At 38.7% G+C, this 21131-nt stretch overlaps 1 protein-coding gene across 4 annotated transcripts in view; it reads right to left on the bottom strand.

The window, feature by feature from the left end:
- The window catches only part of LOC110459468 (neuronal acetylcholine receptor subunit alpha-10-like), a 231082-nt gene that overhangs the window by 24619 nt on the left and 185332 nt on the right, over positions 1 to 21131 (bottom strand). For 3 of the 4 annotated variants that reach the window (XR_002463897.1, XM_021511743.1, XM_021511742.1), the window contains 2 exons: positions 10791 to 10877; positions 170 to 285 (listed from right to left, as the gene is read on the bottom strand). Coding sequence is in view for 3 of the 4 variants with exons in the window: in XM_021511743.1 (XP_021367418.1) it covers positions 170 to 285; positions 10791 to 10877 (203 nt within the window). In the remaining variant the exon portion in view is untranslated. Of the gene's footprint in view, positions 1 to 169; positions 286 to 10643; positions 10731 to 10790; positions 10878 to 21131 lie in introns of all 4 variants that reach the window. The other variant, XM_021511741.1, reaches the window with a different exon arrangement.

Here is a 21131-nt window from a genome sequence, read left to right as displayed (position 1 = left end):
ACCCGTCACAAACACTTTCTACCCATCGCAAGCAATAATCGTCCACCACAATAACTACCAGCCCATCACATAAACACCCGTCATAACTTCAACCTTCCAATATCAATAAACAACAATAATAATCACCCGTCAAATAAAACCTATCCATTCGTCAAAATGTGATACTCACCCTTTTCAACATGTAGGGGACAGCTGCCCTCGCTCCGATGAAGGAAATGTTAACCACAAAAACGTTGAGGAATGATGAAAGAGTAATTAGTACCATATTCAGGCAATAATACGTTCCTGCAAAACAGAAATAATAAGGATACATAAAAAGCATAACAACTTGGCCAATAATCACAGTCCTGCTAATCGCCGATGCTGTAGTTGTAATGGAGTTTAGCTGTTCGGAATCCACCCGCCTCCTACCGCAAGCGGATTTTCCCTTTTAAATTGTTATTCTACATGTATTCTACTTAAAAAATCCGGCAGGTCAAATTAATATTTTTCTAATTATATTTCAAGAAACTACAAATATTGATTAATCATGAATCGAACTAACAACTGTCATAATACAACATGACTCACTAAAGCTGTAGAACTAATGTTTCTAAAAGAGTCTACAACAGATAGAAACTATATAGTAAATGCTATTAATTGAAATACTTGAGTCAAAATATTACTATTAAAGAAAATAATAAATGCATATAAATAACTATCTGAAAAAAAAAAGTCCAAACTTTACCGCTATGTTTCTACCTATGACGGTACGGCTATAACTGTACTGTATGATTGTTCTACATGTATAAGCTTACCGCTACTGCCTAACGCGAACGCGAAGTTAACACGTGCGGCCAGAGAATACTTACTAATCAACACACCAGAGAGCACAATCTATGCAGTTGGCAAATCTTTGAATGAAAAGAAGTTCCAGAAAAACACTAGACATTGTTTGAACACCAATCCAGCCCAAAGGCTTACTTGGTGTAAACAGAAGTAACGTGTGAGTTAGAGCCACCCTTTCAACGCAACATTGAAAGGAGACAGCGAGACACATAGAACATGCCATACAGACATGTTGAAATTTCAAAGAAAACAAAACCTTGGGCAGCCAAAAGAGAAGATTTATACAGTACAGAGAAACGGCCGTCTTGGAAGTTCTATGTGATAAAAGGCAAGAGTCGAGGACATTGTAGAGCGGGTCCAGTGCCCCTTAGAGCGGGTACAGTGCCCCTGTCAACGGTTAACAGTAGGAAAGAAGTAGGCGTTTTCTCCTCCTGAACGGTTTGAGAGAGGTGGTCATGGGTTAACGGGGTTTATCAGCTGCTATACCAGCAAGCAACAAATGCATGTATTAATATGAGAGCTGGATATATTGAGTTGATAGCATTATTATCTGAATGGATGTTTATAATTTATCAGTCTTGCTTTTAATGATATTGAACTCTTTTGATAAAACCATTAATGAAGTTAAAATAGTTTGCTATTTGTAACCTTGCTGTGCTATGTATATATAAAGTAACAATAAAGTGTTGTTGTGTTAAGGAGTAGGGAGGTGACTGATGTGATATTATCCACAGTAGACGCTGACAACCATTATATACTAGTCTCTGCCTCCGTACTTTTTTCTTACTTTACTAGATCATTTATTATACTAGTATTAATTAACCTATTATTATGTAATTTGACATGTCAGTATCGCAAAGATAAAAACCAAATAATAAAACATGGGTAAAAATTAATACACATAAACAATAATTTGAGAAGAAAAAAATAGAAGAAAAAAACAGAAACCATCAAAATTAAACAGCATAAAAAAATTATGAAAATTTGTAAACCACAAAACCAAACTAGAAAAAAGACGGGACTTGGAAACACAAGTAATAAGAAAATATGGTTAAAAGCAAACACAAATGTAAGAGCAATATTAGTAACGGACGATACTGTAAAAACTGAAATAAAATGCTAAAACACAAAATTAAGAGCAGTATTAATACAGTAAATTAATACAGAAAGAAACAAAAACAAAACCCACTGATACCTATGTAGGTTACACTTTTATTGTCTACCCGCAGTGGCTTTGCTGTCCGTTTCGCATATATTTTGAATAAACTGTTTTATTGTTATATTGTTAGTCAAATCGACATTGCGGTTATTCTTCTGCATAATTCGATATTGAGGTTACAGTGTATGTCAAATTGAAACTGTTTGTGGATGTGTTGTGCAACAAGTTGTTATTGTGCTGTGTTGTACATGTACTACAAGTTGTTATTGTGCTGTGTTGAACGTTTACTACAAGTTGTAATTGTGCTGTGTTGTATATGTACGTGTACTACAAGTTGTTATTGTGCTGTGTTGTACATGTACGCGTACTACAAGTTGTTATTGTGCTGTGTTGTACGTGTACTACAAGTTGTTATTGTGCTGTGTTGTACGTGTACTACAAGTTGTTATTGTGCTGTGTTGTACATGTACGTGTACTACAAGTTGTTATTGTGCTGTGTTGTACATGTACGTGTACTACAAGTTGTTATTGTGCTGTGTTGTACATGTACGTGTACTACAAGTTGTTATTGTGCTGTGTTGTACATGTACGTGTACTACAAGTTGTTATTGTGCTGTGTTGTACATGTACGTGTACTACAAGTTGTTATTGTGCTGTGTTGTACATGTACGTGTACTACAAGTTGTTATTGTGCTGTGTTGTACATGTACGTGTACTACAAGTTGTTATTGTGCTGTGTTGTACATGTACGTGTACTACAAGTTGTTATTGTGCTGTGTTGTACATGTACGTGTACTACAAGTTGTTATTGTGCTGTGTTGTACATGTACGTGTACTACAAGTTGTTATTGTGCTGTGTTGTACATGTACGTGTACTACAAGTTGTTATTGTGCTGTGTTGTACATGTACGTGTACTACAAGTTGTTATTGTGCTGTGTTGTACATGTACGTGTACTACAAGTTGTTATTGTGCTGTGTTGTACATGTACGTGTACTACAAGTTGTTATTGTGCTGTGTTGTACATGTACGTGTACTACAAGTTGTTATTGTGCTGTGTTGTACATGTACGTGTACTACAAGTTGTTATTGTGCTGTGTTGTACATGTACGTGTACTACAAGTTGTTATTGTGCTGTGTTGTACATGTACGTGTACTACAAGTTGTTATTGTGCTGTGTTGTACATGTACGTGTACTACAAGTTGTTATTGTGCTGTGTTGTACATGTACGTGTACTACAAGTTGTTATTGTGCTGTGTTGTACATGTACGTGTACTACAAGTTGTTATTGTGCTGTGTTGTACATGTACGTGTACTACAAGTTGTTATTGTGCTGTGTTGTACATGTACGTGTACTACAAGTTGTTATTGTGCTGTGTTGTACATGTACGTGTACTACAAGTTGTTATTGTGCTGTGTTGTACATGTACGTGTACTACAAGTTGTTATTGTGCTGTGTTGTACATGTACGTGTACTACAAGTTGTTATTGTGCTGTGTTGTACATGTACGTGTACTACAAGTTGTTATTGTGCTGTGTTGTACATGTACGTGTACTACAAGTTGTTATTGTGCTGTGTTGTACATGTACGTGTACTACAAGTTGTTATTGTGCTGTGTTGTACATGTACGTGTACTACAAGTTGTTATTGTGCTGTGTTGTACATGTACGTGTACTACAAGTTGTTATTGTGCTGTGTTGTACATGTACGTGTACTACAAGTTGTTATTGTGCTGTGTTGTACATGTACGTGTACTACAAGTTGTTATTGTGCTGTGTTGTACATGTACGTGTACTACAAGTTGTTATTGTGCTGTGTTGTACATGTACGTGTACTACAAGTTGTTATTGTGCTGTGTTGTACATGTACGTGTACTACAAGTTGTTATTGTGCTGTGTTGTACATGTACGTGTACTACAAGTTGTTATTGTGCTGTGTTGTACGTGTACTACAAGTTGTTATTGTGCTGTGTTGTACGTGTACTACAAGTTGTTATTGTGCTGTGTTGTACGTGTAAATTATTTTTGTTGTGTTATGACATCATTTGACATTATTTGTGATTATGTTGTAACACAAGTTGAGATTAAATGTGTTATGTTGTAGGACAATTTGATATAAATATAGTTGAAGAATATATTTCCATAACTGTTTGTGATTACGTTGAAGGACAAGTTGCCGTTCGTGGGTAGACTATATGTACTAGTTATACGTAAATATATTTTGAAATTTAAACTTGAATTGATTCAAAAAGCACACATTCGAAGTTTAGTTATCTCGGTCAGGCCGTATCAATTTCAATGCGCTATATACACATGAACATTGAAATCATATTTTTAATTATATGTTACGATATAGTAATGAGTTTCAACTAAGCAAACTTATATATAATGCTAAATATGGACATGTCTACCTAATCAGTTTGCTTCCTTTCACTTTGGTGGCGTTTACCCCTATTTTTCTTACCATTTTATTTTATCTTTTTATAAGAACTTTCAGTTCATAACTTGTCCTTGCGAGCATTTGTTTTTTTATTTCAGTACAGAAAAGTTAAATGATACCAGGCCTACAATATCTTTTCTCAAACCACCCCCATTGATCTAATTTGTACAGGTATAACTGTGATATATGTCACGCCTGAGTTGTATTACCGCATGCGTACCGAACATCAAATAACTATTTTGATCAAGTATTCTTCTTGCTATTTTCAGGCATAATTTTGGTCGAACAAATATATGTTTAAGTTTGACAATCCATTACCAAGGTTCATATATGGACTGAGTGAGTTTCTGTAATGTCTTATATATTTCACAACGTGATAATTCATCGATAACCTTTAGAAAATCAAACCAGACAGACATCATTTTTTTTCTTTTTAATTCTAACACACATTTAACAAGGAAGCCTATTTTGTCAGGTTTTCCTTACATTGACATTCATTTTCTTTGTAGTTGTGTTCCAGACAAAAAGTAATCTTTTGCGTTTCGGGAAAGACGCAGTTTTTTAAAATTCAGATTGGTGTAATAATTAAAAACATTCGCACAATTTGTTTGGTGGTCAATCTATACAAAAGGCTTAATTCGCACATGTAACTACTCAACAATAAAGTGTGTTTTGTACTGAGTTAAGATTATTTAGAAAGCTGTTCAAGATTCTTGTAAAATTTAAATAGACGACGAACCATCTTGAATGCTGTTTTGCTATGAGTTGCCGAAACATCTGCAAAACAACGAAATTGTAACGACATAATCTTATTTTATATTTTTCAAACGGTTTCTGAAACTTTTTTATCTTGAAATATATTACATCCCAGCCACTAACCAAGACTTTACATGAACTTATTTGATGTAAACCATACTGTTACCATACGGGAATATGCAGAAGTAATACACCTATACTGTCGATCTTACATAGGTGTCATTAAAGGTGATGAAATCATATAGTGCCACTGTTATTGTCATCTCGTTAAAATGTCGTAACTTGGACACGTTAGAATGACCTCGGCCTGGTAATATTAATCTGACACTGGGTACACCATGGGTACCCAGGGAGCAAGCCTAGTAAAACTTTAGTGTGATACTGGGCTCAACACGGGTATCTAAGGAGCCAACTTGGTAATGTTAATCTAACACCGGGCACACCATCACCGGGCACACGATGACTGCCCAGGGAAACAGTCTGGTAACATGAATGAGACATCGGGCAGACCATGTTTGCCCATGGAGTAAGCCTTGTAACATTACTATGACACCGGACACACCATGGTTGTCCACGAAGCCAGCCTGGTAACATTACTATGACCCGGGCACACCATGGGTGCCAAGGGAGCCAGGCTGTAAGCATTACTATGACAACGGGCACACAATGGTTGCCCATGGAGCCATCCTGGTAACATTCATGTGACACCGGACACATCATGGGTGCCTACGGAGCCAGTCTGGTAAAACTAATGTGACGTCGGGCACGACATAGGTACCTAAGGAGCCAATCTTGTGATATTAATGTGACATCGGGCACACCAAGGGTACCCAGAAAGTCAGCCTGCTAGCATTAATGTGAGACCGGGCACACCAAGGGTACCCAGAAAGTCAGCCTGCTAGCATTAATGTGACACCGAGCACACCCAGCCAGGTAACATTAATGTGACACCGAGCACACCATGGGTGCCCAGGTACCATACCATTTATGTTTCACCAGATAACCTGAATGTCTGGGCTCAGAAACCTCACCATTAGGATAAGAAAATTCGTAATTTTACTATTTTACTATTCAAAGAAAATTATTATAGCCAGAAACCCCTATTGGTTGGGAAACCAAACACATCTAAGATGTTGGGGGTATCTAGTTAGGTCAGACAAACCATTAAGGTATGGCTTTTTTTATTTCAACAACAATAAAAACGATCCATTAACATCAAATCCATTGATTAAACCTCAGCACCTTGATAATTATTATGACACTTCATAATTTTGGTTGGATAACTTTTTGTTCGAAAACCTTTTCATAGTTCTAGTGGGGAAGCGTCACTGTAATAATAAAGATAAGCTTCATTTTTGATGGGATATTTTTTTTAGTAGGCAACCCTGTTGGTCGAGAGGTTTCGTATTTTACTTTAAAATTTTGACCGAAACCCGTAATGGTTGGAAGGATTTGCTATATAATAGTTGGATCAATCGCAATTATTTGTATTTGCTGATCTCACATTTTACGTTAAGGATCTGCTCTTGTGAAAAGTAATTTTTTTGGCTGAGTTGCTATTTTGAGTCAGACCTTATTTCAAAGTGGAGAATATGGAAAATAAGAAATAGTTTTTTTGCTGATTAAAAACTTAATTAATTAATATTATCAGGGTTGAAAGAAATTGTTTTATTCATCTTAAAACACTCAAAGATTGACCGGTTCACTGTTAACTTTTGCGTGCTCAAAAGACAATTGGGCTCCAGCCGATATGATGGTACAATTGTATAGTGAGTATTAAAATCGCGTAACTACTATTTTGGATACAGTTGCAAATGGCAACGCGATAATAATTTTTGTGATGAATCAAGTGTCAAAATAGGTGACATGTTTGACCTTGCTTAGAGTGTAAGTAATTTACATTTTCAAATGTTTTTTGACATATTGTTCTGATGCATGTTTGCTTTTAAAATCCAACACAATTTGTTAAATCTATTATAATCCTGTTTCACTAGATCAAAACAAATTTTGAACGTGATTTAAACCTCAGAAGAGCAGATCCTTAAGAACCGACATTATAGATTCGAAGGTTCATTGGTAAGATGGAAAAATTTGGTCAAAATCATATTCCATAAATTGATTATAAAACAGACAGAACGACGATGCTGTTGTTATATGGACTAGTTAGACGTCTATTCGCGACAGGAAGGATGTAGTACTTCACAATCGTCTCTTACTCGAGTTAGCTCCCTTGAAACTTTGGTGGCTGATGCAGTTGAGCGTCTAATCGCCACAAAATAAGCATTTTGTATCAGGAAAGGTCGATTTCACAGATTATTGTACAGTATTTGGTTTGAATCAGCTATGTTAAGCGATACGCATTGCTAATCAAGGCTGGACATGCTTCACTGTTTTCTAACAACCCTTGTTATCACGATACACTGACGTACACAGCGACCAACCAATTGAGCTTGCTTACCGGAACGCTCCACAGCAGCTCTATGGTATACAGGCTGTACTACCTACGTCTACCGCTCTATCGTCACGTTGGAGAAGGTGTGTCTAAGGCCATGCCAGCACGTGAATTACAATAGTAAGTCTGAGTAATGCCTGATCCGGCGCCCGTTCTATACTATATTTTGTAGTCAGTATTTATTAAAACGTTTTACCTATATTTGTTACAAATTAGAAAGAATGAAAACAGAGATCGTGCTGACAAAGAATTCGTCTTTAATCAGCTCTATATATGCTACTAAGTCTAATACTACTGATAATCTGTAATCGACATGTTAAAATAATAAAACGTCAACATGTTGGTATACATAGTTATTATGACATACAATATTATCTATACACATGAATATCCAGAACATTTAACAGTCACATATGTTTCTACTGTCGAACGAGATCAATGAACATTGGTTAATTACCCTACGCTGGATACCTGAGGAACAAAGCTCGAAAACTAATGACACATAACAAATACTCGGTGGTACATTATTATAAAAGTACGCCTAAGTCGTATATCATTGGAGCTAGTGATACAGATCATGCTAATTACAATAATTATCGAAAAAGATGCATAATATATGTTAAAGTGTTAATGTGCAAAGCTATGGAAACAGCAGCAAAATGTAAGGTAAAATGATGATTTAGTATTTCAAATGCATATAAAACGAATAGAAGGCAAATGGAACTAATAAAATTCTACGGCGATATACATGTTGTGAGTTAATAAATACTAGCGGACAGTATTCTGTACATCCAACAGCAAAAGTGGATGACAAAATGACAATTTTGGATTTTTTAAAGTGGCAATAAAGTTATTAATTTCTAACATCTTATTTATTTACATATTCGGAATTAGTTGATGTCAGATATACGTCTATAAACATGGATACATACGTGTGTGTATGACACCTTCCTGGTACTGAAGAAACTGTATCTCTCCTAACCTAATCGTCGGAGTTAAGAGACATTGCTAACAGTAAATGTGAGCTCCGTACTGGTGCCCTTGGGGAGAGACTTGGATATAGATTGTCATTGAAATATTCTACGTGTGTTTAGATGGGAGCTCGACCAGACGTTGGGAGCCTCACGATCAATGGTTTCTGTGTTTTCTTTCTCGGTCCAAAGCAACCTATTGCCATTGACGGGTTGACCTTACCGTCTCGAAGGATTCCAGTTTTATAGCATACCTGAAAATAGCTAAGACCAGATACGGTAGCGGTTTAATCGACACATGTCTAGGACTGCGGACATGGGGGCTGACCAATAACCTGATCGGCACCGAGTCCAAATTGTGAAATAAATCTACACGAACAAATCCATGTTTAGGAGGACACTTTGTATGCGTTCTATGTTAAGTATCGTGGTTTATAAAAAAAATCTATCCTGTTATTGTTTTATGAGGTAGCACTTATCTTTACTGTGTATAGCAGCTGATCACCCCGTAAACCATATCACAGAACCATGAAGAATGTATTGAAAGAAAACAAGAGTACCATCTGATAAGATTGTGAACACTACTTGATGGTTTTACTCGCTGACATTGTACCTCGCATTTTACAGGGGAAAGGCGTGTCGCATCGCTACAAAACTACTTACACATTCAGTGTCGTGTAAAAGAGTCTAGAAAGAAAACTAGTCTACAAATTCACCTGGTCCCGTACAAAAAGATGGTACTGAAGTACAGCAAGGACACAAAGTGTCAAAGAAGTCGACCCGTTAGCCCTGGGAGAGAGTCCCATCGTGAACGAGTGTTGATGCGGATTGCATACTATCTCCATGGGGATAATTCTGTCGCAAAGAAGTGCTAGTCTGAGCAACGCTGCTGTATAGTCACGTGTGATACAACATAGGTGTCAAGGAAACATGCTGGTTAGCTATACTCAGTTCACAGACCCCTTGTCCACATATAGAATTATCCTGCCATGTAGCTTGTACTTCAACGTATGCAGTGCGCATCAGATACGCGTTTTCAACGGTTGGTTTTCCACTGACGGACAACGAAGGGACATTCGTTATAACGAAAAAAATTAGGCACGTGTGCATTAACTGGGTAGTTTAAACAACTACGTTCGTGAAGAATGTTACTGCAGAACTATACATGTGCAGGATTGGTAGAATTAATGTGAGATATGTAACTAGATTAATTGATTTCAGGTGCAACCGCCTTTGGCAAAGCCGACTAGATCTCTGGAAAACCACATGCTCAATGTTTCGGTCTGTATTGGAATTGACAGTTAAGCAAACTTGTTTTGAGAATTGGGATGTATCTTTTGAAATAGAATAAATCAATTTTTTGCAGCTGCAATGTGATAAGTTTAAATTGGGGGTACTACATGCCTACAGCGCCCGATGTTCACCACATAATAGGCTTCTGGACGTAAATCGTTCGTATAATTTTCAAACGCATCGTTGTTATTGCTGTAGTCTATGATAGGCTTGTTTTAAGAAAATAATATTTCATAAATGAAATTATACACAACCAACGGATACATCGAATGATGATATCTTCATTCCAAAAACAATATTTCGAAATATCATAAAAAAGGGTTGCGAGTTGCAAAAATCGAATAGATAAACATACGATGTACAATGCGGTTGCATTCTCTTATATATTTGCTACTGGTAATCTACTTTGCTTTGTAAGCTACAAGTTCCAAATGCAGCCAAATTGTCAGAAGGGAAACAGCTATATTGGAATATAAAAGAAGAATGCGAAGCTATGAGCGAGGGTTCTCAAAACAGCTCTCGTCATCACAAGTGGAGACCAGAGATTTACGGAGTAGAGTCCTCACGGGATCCTTAAGTGGATGGCGGTATCAATCAAAACTGCAACTCAAAAATTCTACTCTGTTCTAAGGTACCACACAAAACAGGGAAAAGAAAGATCAAATGACGGCCAGCCAACTACAGTATGAAGAAAAAACACACTCGGTCACGACAGCCAGAGAGTGGCACAATAACCAACCTTACCTAAAATGGGTACCGAGGACGCGGCCGGTGGAAGATTTGCTTCAAACAACAACAACAAGACGAAGTATGCCATGAATATACTCATTCCTGGAGGTAAGAGACAAAAGTAAAACGTATTAAGTTGAGTAGGCCATCAGTGTCGCTTACCTAGGACGGGAACCGCGTTAGCTGCAGGAGGGAGATTGCCTTCAAACAACAACAGTAAGACGAAGAAAGCCATAAATATGGACATTCCTGGCAAAAGATAAAAACATCATGTTTAAAGCCGATATATCACTTCAAGGTACTAGAGTAGTTAGTGTAGATTGTTATTCAATTACTTAACTGAAAAACGTAAGATATGTTTTACGGGATATAGGTAGATATCGTTCAGCTAGCTTTGTAATGTGTGATTTATGACGATGATTTAGTGTTTAGTCAAAACAGGTGCGCGGCATGTTCATAGGGTACTTAGAGCATGAGTTTTGTCCTTAATTACTGCAATGCTACATATACGTGTACTGGTTAGGTCTTCAAGTACCTATCTATCGTACACCTCAGCACCCGTCTATCCAACAGCAGATAAATATCTCGGCACCCGTCTATCCCAGTGTAATATGACTGAGCATCCATCTGTCATGGGTGTGTACAAAACTTATCAGTACCAACAGTAGGTTTACACTGTACAGCACCATTCGTCCAGCCTGAGGATTTAATACCTAAGTATCTATCTATCCTAGTGTATGGTATACTACAGCACCTATATATCTAAGTGTAAGTTACATGTATACAACAGCACTTGTCTATCCCAATGGTAGATATATCTATACTGCATCACCCGTCTATCCTAGTGTTTAAAACATGTATACCACAGCACCCGTCACTCCTGGTGTTTCAGACATCAATACCACAGCACTTGTCTATCAGAGTGTTAAAGACATGTATACCACATCACCCGTCTATCCTAGTGTTTAAGACATCGATACCACAGCACCCGTCTATCCTAGTGTTTAAGGCATGTATACCACAGCACCCGTCTATCCTAGTGTTTAAGACATCGATACCACAGCACCCTTCTATCCTAGTGTTTAAGGCATGTATACCACAGCACCCGTCTATCCTAGTGTTTGAGGCATGTATACCACAGCACCCGTCAATCCTGGTGTTTAAGACATCAATACCACAGCATCCGTCTATCCTGGTGTTTAAGACATGTATACCACAGAACTTGACAGTCATAGTGTTTAAGACATGTATACCACAGCACCCGTCTATCGTAGTGTTTAAGCCATGCATACAACAGCACCCGTCTATCCTAGTGTTTAAGGCATGTATATCACAGCACCCGCCAATCTTAGTGTTTAAGACATGTATACCAAAGCACCCGTCAATCCTGGTGTTTAAGACATCAATACCACAACACCCGTCTATCCTGGTGTTTAAGACATGTATACCACAGCACCCGTATATCCTAGTGTTTAAGCCATGCATACAACAGCACCCGTCTATCCTAGTGTTTAAGACATGTATACCACAGCACCCGTCTATCCCAGTGTTTAAGACATGTATACCACAGCACCCGTATATCAAAGTGTTTAAGACATGTATACCACAGCACCCGTCTATCCTATATTATCTAACATTAAACTTTTATGGCCGTGCTGATAAAATCTAATACACCAACCAAGTCACTCGGTCATCCGTTGTAAATGAAAACAACAATATGAGTATCCTGAAATTCAAAGCGTGCTGAGATCAATTCTAACAGCAGATGAGAGAACCTCCATGTACTTTGATGACGAGACACATACATGTATCATTAATTGTTCTCAGTTTTAAACTAGATGTGTTGTGGTATTGATCTTAGGCGGACGCCAACTGTCTACCACCAAGATTGTGCCTTAGAGTCACTCAAAGTACCGACTACCTCCCAGACCGTGTCCTACAATCTCAAACATAACCGACTACCTCCCAGACCGTGTCCTACAATCTCAAACATAACCGACTACCTCCCAGATCGTGTCCTACAATCTCATACATAACCGACTACCTCCCAGATCGTGTCCTACAGTCTCAAACATAACCGACTACCTCCCAGACCGTGTACTACAGTCTCAAACATAACCGACTACCTCCCAGATCGTGTCCTACAATCTCGTACATAACCGACTACCTCCCAGACCGTGTCCTACAGTCTCATACATAACCGACTACCTCCCAGTACGTGTCCTACAGTCTCATACACAACCGTCTACCTCCCAGTACGTGTCCTACAGTCTCATACACAACCGACTACCTCCTAGATCATGGTTAACAGTCTCATACACAACCGGCTACCTCCCAGTACGTGTCCTACAATCTCATACACAACCGGCTCCCTCCCAGTACGAGTCCTACAGTCTCATGCACAATCGTCTACCTCCCAGTAAGTGTCCTACAGTCTCCTACACAACCGGCTACCTCTCAGTACATGTGCTAAATCCTCATACACAACCGTTTACCTCCCAGTACGTTTCCTACAGTCTCATAAAAAACCGTCTACCTCCCATTACGTGTCCTACAGTGTCATACACAACCGTCCACCTCCCAGTACGTGAACTACAGTCTCATACATAACCGTCTACCTCCCATTACGTGTCCTACAGTATCATACACAACCGTCTCCGTCACAGTCCGCGGCCTACAGTCGCATACACAACCGTCTGCCTCCCAGTACGTGTCTTACAGGCTCATACACAAACGGCTACCTCCCAGTAGGTGTCCTACAGTCTCACACACAACCGACTACCTCCCAGATCGTGTCCTACAATCTCATACACACCCGTCTACCTCCCAGGACTTGTCCTACATTCTCATCCACAACCTCTACCTCCCAGTACGAGTCCTCCAGCCTCATACACAACCGTTTACCTCCCAGTACGTGAACTACAGTCTCATACACAACCGTCTACCTCCCAGTCCGTGTCCTACAGTCATTCACCACAGAATTCTACCTCGACCATGTTCTTCATTCAATAACACCGCCGATTATCGCCCAGACCTTGTCCTACGGTCACTTACATCGCAAACTACCGCTCAGACCTTGTCCTAAGGTCTCTTACACCGCAAAATACCTCCCTGACATCATTCTACAATCTCTTACACCGCGGACTACCTTGTCCTACAGTCTCTGACATCAATGATTAACGTCCAGATAATCTTTTATCGTCTACTTAAGCACGCTGCTGACGTAGTGCTAAAGGGTAAAAGGGAAAAATAGAAATGTCAGCATCACCACTTCCTTTTCTCCAGCTTTTCTAAAATAAATACACAATGTAACAGCTAGCTTTCCTAAAAGAAAATAGAAAATCTGGGCAGCAGCTGTTACCTACTGAAACCTTCAATAAAAGCATTTCAAAAACATATCAAGGATGTATTTCATGAAGAACACTTGACGGATCCAACACGTCACTATTTTGATGTGGTAGATGCCTGGTTATATAACGTTTCGTAGTCAAATTAGCCATCAGACTGTGGAAAAGATGGGGTTTTGGTCATATCTAACCATACCTACTGTAAGAACGGTGCGAGAACGATCGATGACAGACGCACGTGGGACTTGCGGCGGGAGTGTCGCCGGGGAACGGGAGTCTGGGCGGGGTCTTGTCCGTCTAAGTTACATCATAAGCGATCAACATCGTATTTATAAAGAGGCTCGTGCCTCTGACTAAACTGACCTAAGTGGGTCGCCCAGGAGACAGGCGGTAAATAGTGGGTAGCTTTCCGTACCAACGCATACATATATGAATGCCAAACGGCTATTGTGTTGTATGTCCAAGCAGAATTTGTTAGAAATTAACAACTTTTATACACTGTTCCCTACCCAATCATTTGAGAAAACAATAACTATTATATGGAGACATGTACCACTTATTGTACAGTATTTCAAACATGTGAGAAAGTTATATATATGATATACACAGTGTGCCTTACCAAAACTTGAGAGAAAGTAGCGATTGTATACAGTATTCCCCAACAATACTTTAAAAGGCAGCAACTAGTAAACAGTATTTCCCTTCTAGAAGATGTGAGAAGGTACATGTAGTAATTCTGAACCAGAAGCATTTAAAAAAGGCCCCAACAATGCAATAACTTAACCGTCTATGATAGTCTAACCGCATATACAGGTTGCATACATGTACAAGTAACAGACTTCGTTTCACTGGCAATACTTGAATGAAAGCGTGGACCACGTGGTTGTAGTGAGAGAACAAGCGACCCTATAACAGCAGGTAGTCAACTAGGAAATGTGAAGGAGAAAGGACGCACATCATCAAACAGATGATCACTGGAACTTTTAGCTTAGACCTCAACAACTCATACATAGAGACAGACATACCCTAACCACTAGCTCTGTTAAAAACGATACCTGTATATGGCAACAGCTGTACACACCTGGTTAAGTTTGACACGCATCAACTTCCTGAACGCTATCGATCTACCGACCTCCCCCTCCTTGTTCCCTGAGAGTGTCCCTGTGTAAACGATGGTTACAGCTGGATCAATGGGAGGGCAAACACCAATGCACTGGCTTGTTAGTGCTATCCTATCATCACAGACGCGCTCATTGGCCCGGCACCTTTCGATTTCCCTTCCTACCCATTACCGTGGAGCATGTTTAATTAAAATATTGCCGTCAGGAAAACCATGTAATTGTCGAAATGTTGAATAAATATCTAAATGAATTGACTAGTATTAAATCAAATGCTTCAACGCGAAGCAATAAAAGAAGACACGACGCCCTGCGTGCTGTAATCAGGGTATACACCGCCGTAACTGAAACATTTCTACACGGCGGATTGCTGTTTTCATTAAGTGGAATTGAAGAAACCATAACGTGTTCTTAAACATAATTCAAATAGATAATTTATAAAACATTGTTATTTTGTCATTATCATTTCAATGCGGGTTCTAAGTATGTTTAAACATATCATAATGACATCTTAATTGAAGTTTTAACAACACATTCTGTAATCATATTTCATACCGTATTTTTACACCGATAACGTTTGCAGTGCTAGGTAACAAACACCATACTGTTATATTCTCTGTGAAGACATCCAGATACCTGTAATGACACAAATGCACCTGTCCTGACAGGTATGTACCTAATGACACACACGCACCTGCTCTGACAGGCATGTACCTGTAATGACATACACGCACCTACTCTGACAGGTATGTACCTGTAATGACATGCACACACCTGCTCTGACAGGAATATACCTGTTATGACATGCACGCACCTGCTCTGACAGATACAATGTATGTACCTGTAATGACACACACGCATCTACCCTGACAGGTATGTACCTGTACTGCATAACATAATCTGCATGCTCATATAGTTAATAATGTCTAGTGCTCCAAAGAATTAAACCCGGTCATCCAAAGCATCAAAGTCATACATTGTAATTTAGTTTCCAGTTTCGCCATACAGCTATCGACACATTGTTAAAGTGTAAATGTAGTCATGTTTACAAATGTATTAATTCTACGACTAAACTTCATGTACTTTAGTTTAAAAACCAAGTACTGAATTGTGTCTATTTAAAGAACTGCATCAAGTTCATTCATGAATTTGCATTACACTTAATCATATACAAATATTAAATTCATCATTCTACAGGAACTGCATTTAGCCAAATCAGTTTTAAAATGGTATAGTATTATAAAAGAAAGGAATCTTAAACTATTGTACATTAACTCAGTCTATTCAAAAATCAAATGTGATGATACTTAATAATGTACATTGCTGACAGGACATTTGGACTAGGACCAAGAATGTAAACACAGCCGGATTAGCGTCACCGTGTTTGTCCTGGGTGTGTGTTACACTGTAGATAACAGGAATCATAGATATAGCCTGATTAGCGTCACCGTGTCTGTCCTGGGTGTGTGTTAAACTGAATATAACAGGAATCATAGATATGTATGTCCTGGGTGTGGGTTACACTGAAGATAACAGGAAGCATAGATATAGCCTGATTAGCGTCACCGTGTATGTCCTGGGTGTGTGTTACTGGACATAACAGGATTGGCGTTACAGTGCATGTCCTGGGTGAGTCTTAGCTGGGCATATTAAGAATCATAGATATAGCCTTATTGGCGTTACAGTGTACATGTATGTCCTGAGTGTGTGTTAGCTGGACATAACAGTAATCATATATATAGCCTTATTGGCGTTACAGTGGATGTCCTGGGTGAGTCTTAGCTGGGCATATTAAAAATCATAGATATAGCCTTATTGGCGTTACAGTATATGTCCTGTGTGAGTCTTAGCTGGGCATATTAAAAATCATAGATATAGCCTTATTGGCGTTACAGTATATGTCCTGGGTGAGTTTTAGCTGGGCATATTAAGAATCATAGATAAAGCCTTATTGGCGTTACAGTATATGTCCTGTGTGAGTCATAGCTGGGCATGTTAAGAATCATAGATATAGCCTGATTGGCGTCACCGTGTATGTCTTTGGTGTCTTAGTAGGACATAACAGGAATCATAGATATAGCCTGATTGGCGTTACAGTGTATGACCTGCGGAGTCTTAGCTGGGCATAACAGGAATCATTGACATAGCCTGATTGGCGTTACAGTGTATGTCTTGGGTGTGTCTGAGCTGGTCATAACAGGAATCATAGATATAGCCTGATTGGCATTAGAGTGTATGTCATGGGTGTGTCTGAGCTGGTCATAACAGGAATCATAGATATAGCCTGATTGGCGTTACAGAAAAGTCTTGGGTGTCTTAGTTGGTCATAACAGGAATCATAGATATAGCCTGATTGGCGTTATAGTGTATGTCTTGGGTGTGTCTGAGCTGGTCATAACAGGAATCGTAGATATAGCCTTATTAGCGTTACAGTGTATGTCCTGGGTGTGTCTGAGCTGGTCATAACAGGAATCATATATATAGCCGTATTGGCGTTACAGTGTATGTCCGGAGTGAGTCTTAGCTGGGCATAACAAGGAATCATATATATAGCATGATTGGCGTTACAGTGTATGTCCTGGGTTAGTATTAGCTTGGCATAACAGGAATGATAGATATATCCTTATTGGCGTAACAGTGTATGTCCTGGGTGTGTCTGAGCTGGTCATAACAGGAATCATATATATAGCCGTATTGGCGTTACAGTGTATGTCCCGAGTGAGTCTAAGCTGGACATAACAGGAATCATAGATATAGCCTGATTTGCGTTACAGTATATTTACTGGATTAGTATTAGCTGGGCATAACAGGAATCATAGATATAGCCTTATTGGCGTTCCAGTGTATGTCCTGGGTGTGTCTGAGCTGGTCATAACAGGAATCATATATATAGCCTTATTGGCGTTACAGTGTATGTCTTGGGTGTCTTAGCTGGACATAACAGGAATCATATATATAGCCTGATTGGCGTTACAGTGTATGTCCCGAGTGAGTCTTAGCTGGGCATAACAGGAATCATATATATAGCCTTATTGGCGTTACAGTGTATGTCTTGGGTGTCTTAGCTGGACATAACAGGAATCATAGATATAGCCTGATTGGTCTTACCGTGTATGTCCTGTGTGTGTGTTAGCTGGACATAACAGGAATCATATATATAGCATGATTGGCGTTACAGTGTATGTCCTGTGTGAGTCTTAGCTTGGCATAACAGGAATCATATATATAGCCTGATTGGCGTTACAGTGTATGTCCCGAGTGAGTCTTAGCTGGTCATAACAGGAATCATAGATATAGCCTGATTGGCGTTACATTGTATGTCCTGTGTTTGTCTTAGCTGGGCATATTAAGAATCATAGATATAGCCTTATTGGCGTTACAGTGTATGTCCTGGGTGTGTGTTAGCTGGACTTAACAGGAATCATATATATAGCCTGATTGGCGTTACAGTGTATGTCCTGTGTGAGTCTTAGCTGGTCATAACAGGAATCATAGATATAGCCTGATTGGCGTTACATTGTATGTCCTGTGTTTGTGTGTTAGCTGGACATAACAGGAATCATATATATAGCCTGATTAGCGTTACAGTGTATGTCCTGTGTGAGTCTTAGCTGGTCATAACAGGAATCATAGATATAGCCTGATTGGCGTTACAGTGTATGTCCTGTGTTTGTTAGCTGGACTTAAAAGGAATCATAGATATAGCCTGATTGGCGTTACATTGTATGTCCTGGGTTAGTATTAGCTGGGCATAACAGGAATCATATATATAGCCGTAATGGCGTTACAGTGTATGTCCCAAGTGAGTCTTAGCTGGGCATAACAAGGAATCATATATATCCTGGGTGTGTCTGGCTGGTCATAACAGGAATCATATATATAACTTTATTGGCGTATATTTCATGTTGCTAGTGCGCATTTAAATGTAACACATAATCATAGAAAATATGACACTAATACCAACCAAGATTATGCATGATGACAAGGCGTTAAAATCTGAAACATATACATGTACATTAAACTAGTCGCTTCTTTTGCAATCAAACCTACTGTCAACGTATTTCTGGATACATTTTTTCTAAACATTTTCTTTCTTTATAAGTCTCCCTCAATATACCACTCCTTTTATAACGTCAGCGATGGCAGTATAATGAAGTTTTACAAAACCCTAACACATGTTTACATAACCCTGACATATGGTTACATAACCCGGACACATGTTTACTTAACCCCGACACATGTTTACATAACCCTGAAACATGATCACATAATCCTGACATATGTTAATATAACCCAGACACATGTTAACATAACCCTGACATATGTTAATATAACCCAGACACCTGTTTACATAACCCTGACATATGTTAATATAACCCAGACACATGTTAACATAACCCTGACATATGTTAATATAACCCTGACATATGTTTACATAACCGTAACACATGTTAACATAACCCTAACACATGTTTACATAGCCTTAACACATGTTTACATAACCCTGACATATGATTACATAACTCTGACATATGTTAATATAACCCTGACATATGTTTACATAACCCTGACATATGTTAATATAACCCTGACATATGTTTACATAACCCTGACATATGTTAATATAACCCTAACATATGATGACATAACCCTGACTTATGTTAATATAACTCTGACATATGTTTACATAAACCTAACACATGTTTACATAACCCTGATATATGTTTACATAACCCTGACATATGTTAATATAACCCTGACATATGTTAATATAACCCTGACATATGATTACATAACCCGGACACATGTTTACTAAACCCACACACATGTTTACATTACCCTGACATATGTTTACATAACCCGGATACATGTTTACATAACCCTGACATATGTTTACATAACCCTGACATATGTTAATATAACCCTGACATATGTTAATATAACCCTGACATATGTTAATAAAACCCTTGTCTTGGGTGTCTTAGTTGGTCATAACAGGAATCATAGATATAGCCTGATTGGCGTTACAGTGTATGTCCTGGGTGCGTCTGAGCTGGTCATAACAGGAATCATATATATAGCATGATTGGCGTTACAGTGTATGTCCCGAGTGAGTCTTAGCTTGGCATAACAAGGAATCATATATATAGCATGATTGGCGTTACAGTGTATGTCCTGGGTTAGTATTAGCTGGGCATAACAGGAATCATATATATAGCCGTATTGGCGCTACAGTGTATGTCCCGAGTGAGTCTTAGCTGGGCATAACAGGAATCATAGATATAGCCTTATTGGCGTTACAGTGTATGTCTTGGGTGTCTTAACTAACTGGACATAACAAGAATCATAGATATAGCCTGATTGGCGTTACAGTGTATGTCCTGTGTGAGTCTTAGCTGGTCATAACAGGAATCATAGATATAGCCTGATTGGCGTTACATTGTATGTCCTGTGTGTGTGTGTTAGCTGGACTTAACAGGAATCATATATATAGCCTGATTGGCGTTACAGTGTATGTCCTGTGTGAGTCTTAGCTGGTCATAACAGGAATCATAGATATAGCCTGATTGGCGTTACAGTGTATGTCCTGTGTTTGTTAGCTGGACTTAAAAGGAATCATAGATATAGCCTGATTGGCGTTACAGTGTATGTCCTGGGTTAGTATTAGCTGGGCATAACAGGAATCATATATATAGCCGTAATGGCGTTACAGTGTATGTCCCGAGTGAGTCTTAGCTGGGCATAACAAGGAATCATATATATAGCCGTATTGGCGTTACAGTGTATGTCCTGGGTGTGTCTGGCTGGTCATAACAGGAATCATATATATAGCTTGATTGGCGTATATTTCATGTGGCTAGTGCGCATTAAAATGTAACACATAATCATAGAAAATATGACACTAATACCAACCAAGATTATGCATGATGACAAGGCGTTAAAATCTGAAACATATACATGTACATTAAACTAGTCGCTTCTTTTGCAATCAAACCTACTGTCAACGTATTTCTGGATACATTTTTTCTAAACATTTT

This window comes from Mizuhopecten yessoensis, unplaced genomic scaffold, assembly GCF_002113885.1.
Source record: "Mizuhopecten yessoensis strain PY_sf001 unplaced genomic scaffold, ASM211388v2 scaffold10073, whole genome shotgun sequence".
Classification (NCBI taxonomy): Eukaryota; Metazoa; Mollusca; class Bivalvia; order Pectinida; family Pectinidae; genus Mizuhopecten; species Mizuhopecten yessoensis.
Note: the sequence above shows the minus strand (reverse complement) of the source record. Positions and strands in the feature narration are given on the sequence as shown.